This window comes from Hyperoodon ampullatus, assembly GCF_949752795.1.
Source record: "Hyperoodon ampullatus genome assembly, chromosome: 14".
In the NCBI taxonomy this organism is placed as follows: domain Eukaryota; kingdom Metazoa; phylum Chordata; class Mammalia; order Artiodactyla; family Ziphiidae; genus Hyperoodon; species Hyperoodon ampullatus.
Genome location: NC_136927.1, coordinates 81,031,884 through 81,044,665, shown reverse-complemented (window position 1 = coordinate 81,044,665; position 12,782 = coordinate 81,031,884). Strand labels below are relative to the sequence as shown.

Below are 12,782 nucleotides of genomic sequence, written 5' to 3'. Positions count from 1 at the left end.
CTAACAGAATGACTAAAATAAAAATAGTGATGCCACCAAATGCTGGTGAAGATGCAGAGATACTGGATCAGTCATTCATTGCTGGTAGGAATGTAAAATCCACAGCCGCTCTGTTAAGACAGGTTAGCAATTTCTTATGAAAATAAACATGCAGCCACAATATGATCCAGTAGTTGCACTCGTGGGAGTTTATCCAAGAAAGATAAAAACTTTATCCATAATAATAAAAAATTAGAAACAACTAGTTCTTCAGTGGACGAATGTAAATAAACTGTGGTACTCCATACTATGGAACACTGCTTAACAACAAACAGGGACAGAATATTGAAACACACAACACAACAACTTGGATGACTCTCAAGGGGATTACATTGCTCATAGCAGCACTATTGAAAACAGCCAAGACATGGAAGGAACTCAAGTGCCCATCAACACACAACTGGATTAAGAAGATGGGGTGTGCATGTGTACACACACACAGTGGAATATTGCACAGCCATAAAAAAGAATGAACTACTGCCATATGCAGCAACATGGATGAACCTAGAGAATATGATGCTTAGTGAAATAAGTCAGAGAAAGACAAATACAGTATGATATCACTTATATGTGGAATCTAAAAAATAATACAAATGAATTTTTATGCAACACAGAAACAGACTCACAGATACAGAAAACAAACTTGTGGTGACCAAAGGAGAGAGGAGAGAGGGAAGAGGGGAGGGACAAATTAGGGGTATGGGATTAACAGATACAAACTAATACATATAAAATAGATAAGCAAGAAGGATATAGCACAGGGAATTATACCCATTATCTTGTAACAACCTATAATGGAGTAGAATCTGCAAAAATGCTCAATCACTTTTTAGATTCCACATATAAGTGATATCATATCGTCTTTGACTTACTTCACTCAGTATGACAGTCTCTAGGTCCATCCATGTCACTGCAAATGGCATTATTTCCTTCTTTCTTATGGCTGAGTAATATTCCATTGTATATATGAGCCACATCTTCTTTATCCATTCCTCCATCGATGGACATTTAGATTACTTCCATGTCCTGGCTATTGTAAATAGTGCTGCAATGAACATTGGGGTGCATGTATCTTTTCGAATTATGGTTTTCTCCGGATATATGCCCAGGAGTGGGATTGCTGGATCTCATACGGTAGCTTTATTTTTAGTTTCTTAAGGAACCTCCATACTGTTCTCCATAGTGGCTGTATCAATTTACATTCCCACCAAGAGTGCAAGAGGGTTTCCTTTTCTCCACACCCTCTCTAGCACTTATTATCTGTAGATTTTTTGATGTGGCCATTTTGACCTGTTTGAGGTGATACCTTATTGTAGTTTTGATTTGCATTTCTCTAATAATTAGTGATATTGAGCATCTTTTCATGTGCTTTTTGCCCATTTGTATGTCTTCTTTGGAGAAATGTCTATTAAGATCTTCTGCCCATTTTTTGATCAGGTTGTTTGTTTTTTTGATATTGAGCTGCATGAGATGTTTGTATATTTTGGAGATTAATCCCTTGTCAGTCGCTTTTTTTGCAAATATTTTCTCCCATTCTGTGGACTGTCTTTTTGGTTTTTTTATGGTTTCCTTTGCTGTGCAAAAGCTTTTAAGTTTAATTAGGTCCCATTTGTTTATTTTTGTTTTTATCTTCATTAATCTAGGAGGTGGATCAAAAAAGATATTGCTGTGCTTTATGTCAGAGAGTATTCTGCTTATATTTTCTTTTTTTTTTCCTGCCTATATTTTCGTCTAAGAGTTTTATAGGGGGAAAAGGGGTGCAGGGATAAATTGGGAGACTGGGAGTAACATATACACACTACTATATATAAAATAGATAACTAATAAGGACCTACAGTACAGCACAGGGAACTCTACTCAATACTCTGTAATGACCTACATGGGAAAAGAATCTAAAAAGAGTGGATATACGGTACATGTATAACTGAATCACTTTGCTGTACAGCAGAAACTAACACAACATTGTAAATCAACTATACTCCAATAAAAATTAATTGAAAAAAACTGAATCACTATGCTGTACACCTGAAACTAACATAATATGTGTATATCCACTTTACTTAAATAAATAAAAAAATAAATAGAGGTTAGCTGAAAAAGGAAAAAAGAGAGAGAAAGAAAAGAAAAAAAAGGAAAAGAGAAAGTCGGTTTACCAAGCCCAGGGTCAGCATACTTCCCACCTCACTAACTGCCTTGGTCTCAAAAACAACAGACAATCGTCTCTCCACTTAGATTTCTTCCCAGTTGTTATTCATCTCAAAAAAGTAAAAGTATGCACAGAAATTCTCAACCCCCCTTTGGCTGGTGTGAGCAACTTTGATTTGCTGAGTGAAAACAATAAACTTGTGTTTCACAAGAAGGTCAGGAACTATAATATTTAAAGTTGCTGGAGTCCTTTGTCTCAAACTTAGACAATGATGTATGTCAATTATTTCTCAATAAAACTGGAAAGAAATAAATGAAAAATAAAGTCACTGGAGTCTTAATATCGTTGCAATTACAGTTAATCAAATTCACAGCCGTCTCTGACAGCTGTGGGTGCTTGAGGGGTGCTTCACAGAAGAAGACATGAAAAATGAATGGTTCTGTATGTGCATTATTCATATATTTATTTTCCAATTTTTTATGAGAGCACCTTTAGCTCCCTTGTCAGTGAGGAAAGCACCAAGTTTTAAAATTCTACAGACAACTTCTTGCTTTAAAAACTTCTAAAAAGAATCACATACATAAAGCTGGCATTTTTTCCATAATACTATCTTTAAAAGTGAAACAAAAGAAGCACTATATTCCCATAAATGCTACAGATGTCCTACAGGAGAGATATGGGTGTATATGCCACATCATCTATGTGTTGATCAAACAGCATAATATACAGTTCTTCATTTCTTTTGGAAATTGCTTTACTTGTATTCAAATGAACTCTGAAATCTGTTCACCGTGTGCTACTTTTCACCCTAGTATTATCAAGATTCATAAATTACACAGAATTTGGATAAAAAATGCACATCTCAGAGTTACTCCAGCTTTTTATATATCCCCAAGAGATTAATACTAAACGTATCAGGCCTGAAAGAGTAAGGACGATGAATAGGCTACAGGAACTCATCAAGGGCTTGGAGGCTTAGTGTAGATAATTCTTCCATTCTAATGCTTTGAGCTTTGGTTAATGACTATTATAGATGAAAGAGAATGTGGCTTATCACATTCCCCACAGATTTACATATTAAATTCCAAAGCCAGCAGGTAGAAGTCTGGGAAACAGGGCACGTTTGTCCTCAATCTCCCCTTACTTGTTTCACATTCAAGGGGAAGCTTTTCAGGCCACTTTGGTTTTACATTTGAGTCTGTCCTCATAAAACTTCCCAATCCTGGCTTTCTCGGCTCCTATCCCCACGCACCCCATTTCCTCCAAATCAAAATTCCTTTTCCTAGTTTCAGATTTCTCAAGATTTTCTGATAAGCTAAGTAAAAGTGTGACACAAAGACATCTACATGTATCCCATGTCCTCTGTCGATAATATTCATAGCTTTTCAATCAATAGTTTAAAAAGTGTCTGCTATGTGTTAGGCCCTGATAAGGAGTAGAAGCAGACTTACACCCCCACCCGCCTGGAGGGGTAGGATAGGGAGGGTGGGAGGGAGACGCAAAAGGGAGGGGATATGGGAACATATGTATATGTATAACTGATTAAATTTGTTATAAAGCAGAAACTAAAAAAAAAAAAAAAAAAATCACTGCCCTTGTGGAGCTTATTTTTGGTGGTGTTGTAGTAAAGACGATAAGAAACAACCAAGTAGATGTGTAGGTAGTGATAAGTGCTAAAGAGAAAAATAAAGGGAGATGGAGAGGGAGGGTGTCCAAGGATTCCATTTTAAATAATGGCGGCAGGCAATAGCCTCACGTAGAGGAGGAATTTGAACAACGACCCGAACAAAGTAAGGACGTGAGCTTTGTGGATATTTGCTGGGAGAGCCAAAGCAAAGGGAAGAGCAAGTTCGAAGGTAGGAATGTGCTTGGCATGTTCTGCGGAGAGTAAGGAGCCCAGGGCACCTGTCGCAGAATAAAGTTGGATTTGGGGAAACTGTGCAGATGAAGTTAAACAGGCGACAGGCAGTCACATGAGTGACGTGTAGGCCATTTTAAGGACTTGGCTGAGGGTTCTGAGCTAGAGTATCAGGATGTGACGTAAGTGTTTCGAACAGACTTCAGAGGGCTGGGGATTAGGCAGCCTGGTGGCTTCGACCACAGCAGTAGCAACAGAGGTTGTAAGAAACATTCAGAGTCTCTCTGCGTATTGAACACAGAGCCGACACCATCTGCTGATGGACTGGATTTGGGGAGTTCCTATAAAATACTCCTCACCTGTCCTCTTTCTTCTCTTAGGAATATATAGGTATGTAAGCAAAAGACAGCCTATTTATTTCTCTGCATTCAGAAAGGTTGGTATAGGGGATTGTGAAGAATCAGATATTTCTGGAAATATATGCAACTCTACCAAAACAAGGAAGCACTGATCAACATCAGTGGCCACACACAATGAGCAAACTGAGTCTGACGGTATCCATTCAGGCTGTTGTAACAAGTCACCATAGACTGGGTGGCTGAAAAACAACAGAAATTTATTTCTCAGTGTTCTGGAGTCTGGGAAGACCAAGGGAGAGGCACCGGCAGATTCAGTTTCTGGTGAGGACTTGCTTCCTGGTTCTTAGATTCTGTGTCCTCAGCTGGCGGAAGGGAGGAGGGAGCTCTCCCGGGTGTATCAGTGCTTTGATAAAAGCACTAATTTCATTCGTGAGGGCTCCACTCTCATGACCAAATCACCTCCCAAAGGTCCCACCTCCACATACCATCACAACTGGAGATTAGGTTTCAACATATGAATTTGGGTGGTTGGGACACAAGCACACAACCTAGCGCAAATGGAGACTGTAAAGTTATAGATTGGCTGGAATTCTCAAGAGAAGAACTGATGTCTAACCACAAGTTCTGGCTGCCTAGGGGTGAAGCCTTTGGATGACCTTGTTAATTATAGTGTGAAGGCAATGAAGAATGAATGATTTTCAACCACAGCGGAAAGTCCAGTCACCAGGATGTGATGGACCTGAGAGGTGGAGGAGAGGAATCGGTGCCAGGTAAGGGAAGGAGAAAGGAAGCAACTGTGTCCTTGTCCTAGAGATAAACCAAACACCCCTTTGGGCATCTTGAGCTCCGTTTTAAGGCAAGACCTCTCAAGTTAAAATGAAGCACGTCATTCCTATATCATTGTTTGCCATCCTGTTACAAGAACAGACACTGGGTATGCACGGGATAAGTGGGACATATTACATCTGGTCCAAAATGACTGGACATCAATAGCTTCAGGTGTTACAGAAATGGAGAGACTGGCTCAAGATTATTTTCAAGGGTTCAAAGCTATGCTCTCCCTGGCTTCCTGGATCACCGCTCCTAAATAATAGATTCGCAACAACTCCTTCCTGAGGACAAAAAAAAATGTTATTTGAATAGTGGTAATGTCTGGCATATGGAGGATAAACAGTAGAGGAAATCCAGACTCATACAGAAGTATACTTGGGTTCTCCTTTGGAGAGAAGGAAGGCTGGACATGGGGCTGGCCTTGGAAGGTAGAACTTCGCTATGAAATACTGGGGAAATGAACCACATGGAAGATGCTACTCTTGACTCCCTTTCCTACTTATCTCTAAAGTCTTGCTCTGTGCTTTTCCTTCCCTTATGTCTGTATAGATGCACCTTTAAAGCACAGCATACTCTTTGTGTCTCTAAGCGGAGAAGGAATACAGCTTGTTCTACTGCTTTTCATTATTGTATAAACAAAGGTGTCAACACAGGCCCTTAGCAAGATGTTGGAAAGTCACCACTTTTGGAGAATTTGCACAAAAGGGAAGGTTATTCACTTTCCCTCACCTGGCTAAATTTCTGTGCTACTGGATCCACCTCTTCCAGCTCCTTCCCCTCCCTCCTCACCCCACATTCCAAGCACTGACTGAGGATCTATTCTGTATCAGGCACTGTGATAGACATAATGAGATCCAATCCTGACCCTCCAGGGGCTTCAATGTTGGGAGAAGGGCCTACCACGCAATTGAAAATTTACAAAACATGGTGATTTCTACAGTAGAGATTGGAAAAACAACAACAAATAGTAGGAAACCAGAAGAGGGACTTCACATCAGTCAATTATTTTAAACAATGAGCAAGTAGATATTATTTTAGAGATGTTTTGTCCTTGGAAAAAGTATCATTTGTACCTTTGTTAAAAAAGCAAGACAAGTTTTCAGACTCAATGAACTTGAGTTCCCTAATTATGAACAGATTTCTGGAAAGCTACAACAATCGAGTCTTACCTTATGATAACACCTAAAATATGCAGCACGTTCATCGGAAAATTTCTCCAGTCTTTTGGGACCTTTGCTTGAAGCTTTCTTGAATACTAACCAACATCGTTGATAAATCTGCAAGGAAATACAAAGACAGCACTCAGCATCACTACTGCCTCAGATATTACTGGCATTTCCATTTAAATATTTTCTTTTTTGATGTTTTCACCTGTAAAATATTCATAAGCCATAAATGGGATGTTGCTTTGGGAAAATAAAATTTTAAAACCCCAAACTGTTTCCACAATGGGCGTATTATGTCATTCAGAAAATGACTGGATTCAAAAGAAAATAAGTATTTGGAGGCAAATTTCTTCATACTTTGACAACACCACCAGTAGAAACATTGCAGGAAAAGTCTCAGAAATAAAAATCCCAAATCAGCACAAATAATATAAGCATTTACGGCACATGCTCTAATTTCAAATGCCATTATATATGGAAATCATAGGCCTGATATATGCCAAAGGCTTTAAGTCCTAGAAAGAGACAGTCCCTATGTGTCATGTGACAGTCCTCACAACTGATGGTCAAGAGTTGGGCAGACACTAGACTAGCTAATAAACGCTGAGGAACACCAACCAGATTCCCCCTCAGAAAATTCAACCCAGAGACTCAAAGATTATTGTCAGGCTAGGGTGCAGTCCAAGTTAATACCGTAAAAAGTTAATACTGTAAAAAGTTAACACTGTAAATTAAAGAAAAGAGAATTTCTGTTATTTCTTAAATATCCAAAGATATCAGTAAAATAATTAAAATCAGTTCTATTGGCTTTCATCTTGCATAGTCACTGAACTTACCAAGGGGCATAAAAACATGGAGACAAAAGTGGAAAAGCAATGGAGGGAGGGTAGCCTTTTAAACAAATGGTGCTCAAGTAACTGAATATCCATAGGGAATAAACAAACTCCTTAACCCAAAACACTCATACAAAACTTAACTGAACATGGACTTAAATATTTAAAAAACTATAAAAAGTTTAGGGGGAAAAAGGAGGAAATGTTTGGGATCATGGTCTGAACAAAGAGTTCTTAGACCTCATACCAAAAGCACAATCCATAAAAGAAAAGGTTGCCACATTGTACCTCATCAAAACTTAAAACTTTCGCTATGTGAAAAATTCTGCTAAGAGAATGAAAAGAGAAGCTACAGACTGGGAAAAAAAATATTTGCAAACCGCATATCTGACAAAGGATTAGTATCTAGAATATATAGAGTCCTCATATCTCAATAGTAAAGAACCAGACAATCCAATTACAAAATGGAAAAAAGACAGACATTTCACCAAAGAGAATATACGGATGATCAAGAAGCACAGGAGAAAATGTTCAACATCAGGAAGCCTTCACGGAAATGTAAATGAAAACCACAATGAAACAGCAGTACACACCTATCAGATTGGCTGAAATAAATAATAATAATAATAATAATGCCACCAAATGTTGACAAGGATGCTGAGAAACTGGATCACTTATATTATAATACATTGCCGGTGGGAATGTAAAATGGTACAGCTCTGAAACACAGTTTGGCAGTTTCTTAAAAAACTAAGCAAGCAACATAGGACTTACAACTGCACTCTGAGGACTCTATGCCAGAGAAATGCAAACTTCCCACACACAAAAAAATGTGAACATGAATGTTCACAAGCAGCTGGATTTGTACCAGCGCAGAACTGGAAACAACCCATCTATTCTCCAAGGGGTAAATGGTTAAACAATTTGGGGAACATCCATATCATAGAATACCACTCAGCTATAAAAACAACATGAATGAGTCTTCACAGAATGATGCTGGGTGGGGGGAAAAAAGCCAAACCCAAAAGGTTACATAGTGTATGACTGCATTAATAGCATTCTTGAAATGACAAAATTATAGAAATGGAAATTAGATTAGTGGTTATCAGGGGTTAGGGGTGTGTGAGAAGGGAGCAGAATGGAAGAGGGGCTGTCTATACAGGTAACATGAGGGATCCTGACAGTGATGAAACTGTCCTGGATCTTGACTCTATGAATGTCATTATCTTGGTTATAATATTGCATTGTTGTTTCAAAGATGTTACCACTAGGAAAACTGGATAAATGGCATAGGATCTTTGTGTAATAGTTCTTACAACCAAATGTGAGTCTACAATTATCTTAAAACAAAATGCTTATAAATTTTTAACAAAAAATGTAAAAGATCTTAAAAATTACAGCCTAATCTAATAACAGTTACCTAATTCTTTTGCTACCAGACCAAAGTCTAAATAACCACTAGACTAGGTAACTTTAGAAAGCCAAGTGGCAAGAGCTATTGGTAAGAATTCAAACCCCAAATCCTTTTCAGGGTGGAGAGTCAGCCATGCAAATTAACATTTTCAGGGCTATGGTTGGCAAATAGAAGACTTACCACCATCTCGCTGATGTCTGAATAACAGATGAGATCACCAGCTCCCTTAAAACCTAACCACCAGAGAGAGGACTGTAATTACATCGGGAATGACTGTCACCCTGATTGTTCAAATAAAGGATGTGGAAAATAGGTTTCTCATTGTCATTCTATTACTGGCAACCCCTTTCTTCTGGACATGGCCCTGAAAATGTGTTAAAGACAGCACGCTAAGGTATGCAAGAAATATGCCTACTATGAGGAAAAAAATATTTTCACCAAAGGGGATATTTTATATTTCCTAATTATGCCTCAACTTTTAGACCCAATCTTGAATGACAGTATTTCTACTTAAAAAAAAAAAAAAAGTATTCATTTTCTTCACAATCAAACCTCTATTTGCCTGGCTTCTGTCTGAAGTCTATCGAACACAAGCTAAAGATTCCTCAATTTCAGCATGCCTAGTGATGGCCATCTTTGATTCATCCATATTACACTTGGGGATTTTTGTTTTTCTTTTGTTCTATTAAGTATCAATAGTAAGAGCAAAAGTGCAATGTTATAATCAAATAACTGCACGAGTACTACTGTATAAATTCACATGCAATATTGCTTATAACTATTGGCTGGAAAGTCACCCCGGAACAGATTAAAACATGTTGGTTCATCAGGAGATAAGGAAAACCCCAAAACTTGGTTTATGAAAAGGGGGTTCAGTGATTCTCCGTGTTGGCCCAGCCTCACTCAAGACAATTGTTAATTATGCAGATTCCTAGAGATTAGCCAAGGTCGACTGCATCAGAACCTCTTGGGGTGGGGCCAAATTGGCTCTGTACCTTATCCCCCAGGGATTTTGTTTGTAATTTACAAACCAATGCCATGAATATTCATAAAGACTTTCAGACAACCCAGGGTTTCCCACGTGGGACTGACAACAAAGAGCCCTCCAACAAATGCTCCATCCACCACGAGGGTCTCTGGGCTGTGTGGTTTCCAACAAGTGATGCGCAGTGGCTTTGGACGTGGAGCAGCGTGAGATGCTGTCCTGAGACACGGTGAAGGTGAAAGTGAAATCTGCTGAACTACAGTAAACTCGCCATTTCACCTGCCCTACACTCTCCGTCCCAAGAACAGAAGAGCCACCAAGTATCAGAGAATTAAAAACTTGTCCTCAGGGCTTCCCTGGTGGCGCAGTGGTTGAGAGTCCGCCTGCCGATGCAGGGGACACGGGTTCGTGCCCCGGTCTGGGAAGATCCCACATGCCGTGGAGCAGCTGGGCCCGTGAGCCATGGCCGCTGAGCCTGCACGTCCTGAGCCTGTGCTCCGCAACGGGAGAGGCCACAACAGTGAGAGGCCTGCGTACCGCCAAAAAAAAAAAAAAAAAAAAAAAAAAACCCAACTTGTCCTCAACATTTCAAAACTGGTTAGAGGAAATGAAACAGGAGGACTCACTGAACATGGGGACATGTAGAGACTAGTTGGAGTAACACTGACATGGTTAAAAGGACCACAGTTGGAGAATAATCTCATTTGCATAATAGCATAGGGCATTTCTTTTCTTAAATTAATTCATTCAACCATCTCCTTCATATTTCATAAAACACATCCACTGACCATCTGTAGTATTTTTGAGCTAACATTTTTCTTTCAATTGACTTGTTTTTAACTAAAAAATGCTTATCCCAACCATGAGAGCAAAGTGCAGTTTCAAACTGGACATGAGGAGGAGGTAATCCTAATGATAACTATACTCTTAGAGAACCTAATGACGGAATAATTTTCATGTTGAAATATCTCACCTTCTCTGCAGCAGGGTTCCGCATTCTCGGCACAGCTGGCATTTTAGACAAGGCAATTTGGGGTAGTGGGAAGGGCGGGGCTGCTCCTCCAACTGGATGCCAGCAGCACAGCCCTCCTACCCTGCTGACAACCGGAACTGTCTCCAGACATTGCCAAAAGCTCCCTGGGGGGCAAAGTCAGAACCACGGCTACAGGGGAGTGCACGCTGAGCCGAGACTGCAGAGTTGAAGAATATGAGGTTATGGGAATGTCTTCTAAGTTCTGGCTTTGGACAAGTCAATCCACACAAGCCACTGCTGAAGCTAAAACAGACAAGCACATCACACAGTTCTGACAACCTGAGTGGATGTACATGAGATTTAGCAGTTACATAAAAATCTCCTTCAGTGTGTCTTTTCTTGGTGGTGGTGGTGGTTTTACTACACCTAATTTTCAGCCTTAAATTGTCATCAAACCATATATGATTTCTGTTACTTTTTCCATTGTCTTCCCTTTCTTTAAAACTTGAGATCCTGGGCTTCCCAGGTGGCGCAGTGGTTGAGAGTCCGCCTGCTGATGCAGGGGACACGGGTTCATGCCCCGGTCCGGGAAGATCCCACATGCTGCGGAGCAGCTGGGCCCGTGAGCCATGGCCGCTGAGCCTGCGCGTCCGGAGCCTGTGCTACGCAACGGGAGAGGCCACAACAGTGAGAGGCCCGCGTACTACAAAACAAAAAAAAAAAAAAAAAAAAAAAAAAAAACTTGAGATCCTTAATAACTAATTAGCTCTGGTTTCAAATCCCTGATATTTTTACTAGCTACTTTTCCTAACAAAGTCTAGTCTGGTAAATTCACCAAGATTTCCAGGGCCAAGGAAGAGCGGAAACAATTTAGAATTTGCTTGGAGTTCCTAATTTCCTAATTAGCAGTCCATCACAATGTCTTGAACAACAGAGTCACAAACTAAACTTCTATAGGACGTATCTTTTTTTTTTTTTTTTTCTTTTTTGGCCACGCCACGCGGCTTGTGGGACCTCGGTTCCCTGAGCAGGAAACTCCCTATAGGATGCATCTTATGAAGATAACAGAAAGCAAATTTTGGTCACAAAATTTCTGTTAAAAGGAAAATTATATACTGCCTTTACATAAGCTCAAGAAAAGCAGAAAGCTTAAGTGAGGTGTGACCATTTAGGACTTCACGGTCTAGTGCAAGTATCAGCAAACTTTTTTCTGTAAAGGGCCAGACAGTAAATATTTTAGTCTTTGAGGGTCACAGGCCCTTGTTGCAACTACTGAACTCTGCAGTGCTAGCATGAAAGCAACCATAGGAGGATATATGTAAATGAAAGGTGTAGTTATCTTCCAATAAAACTTTATTTAAAAAAACAGGCAGTGGGCCAGATGTCGCTCACAGACTGCAGTTTGCCAACCTCTGGTCTTTGGTAGTATTTCTCACCTGTTTAAGCTCAGGTCACCTTTTGATGAACATAAAAATCTGGTTGACATGTCCCTCTTCAGGGAAAGAGAGGAGGAAATATCTCCCAGGTGAGGATCCCTATATATCCCATATCTCCCCACAAGCCAAATTTAACTTAAACTTCTATTAAAATGTTGACTTGATGCCTTTCAATGCCCTCCACCACATACTCCACACATTTCTGGTCTCGCCGTCCACTGCTGGGACCCACTGCTCTACAATGGATGCAGATGCTGTCCTAAAGAGGCCTTTTACAGGCAGAGACATTAGCATCTCAGCTCTAGCTTTTTATAGTTACCGTATTCTACGCAGGGAAGGTGCACTTTGGGGAGAAAAGGTAAGTTAGGACTGTTTACCATTTTGCCAGCATCTGCTTCCTGTACTCAGATTGATTTTTCTCTTCTCAGGGCATTCTCTCCAATTCTAAAGATATACCCTCAGTTTTATAATGCTAAATTAGCCTCATTTCCCACATTCTAATCCCATTTTTTTTTTTTTTTTTTTTTTTTTTTTTTGCCGTACGCGGGACTCTCACTATTGTGGCCTCTCACGTTGCAGAGCACAGGCTCCGGACGCGCAGGCTCAGTGGCCATGGCTCATGGGCCTAGCCGCTCCACAGCATGTGGGATCCTCCCGGATCGGGGCACGAACCCGTGTCCCCTGCATCGGCAGGCGGACTCTCAACCACTGAACCACCAGGGAAGCCCTCTAATCCTGTTTT

At 40.1% G+C, this 12,782-nt stretch overlaps 1 protein-coding gene across 2 annotated transcripts in view; it reads right to left on the bottom strand.

Annotated features, from left to right (window-relative positions):
- DOK5 (docking protein 5) overlaps positions 1-12,782 on the bottom strand; it is a gene marked incomplete at its 5' end in the record, with an annotated part of 148,194 nt that overhangs the window by 70,104 nt on the left and 65,308 nt on the right. For both annotated transcript variants that reach the window (XM_079720334.1, XM_079720335.1), the window contains one exon: positions 6,403-6,510. In XM_079720334.1, the coding sequence (XP_079576460.1) occupies positions 6,403-6,510 (108 nt within the window). The remainder of the gene's footprint in view (positions 1-6,402; positions 6,511-12,782) is intronic.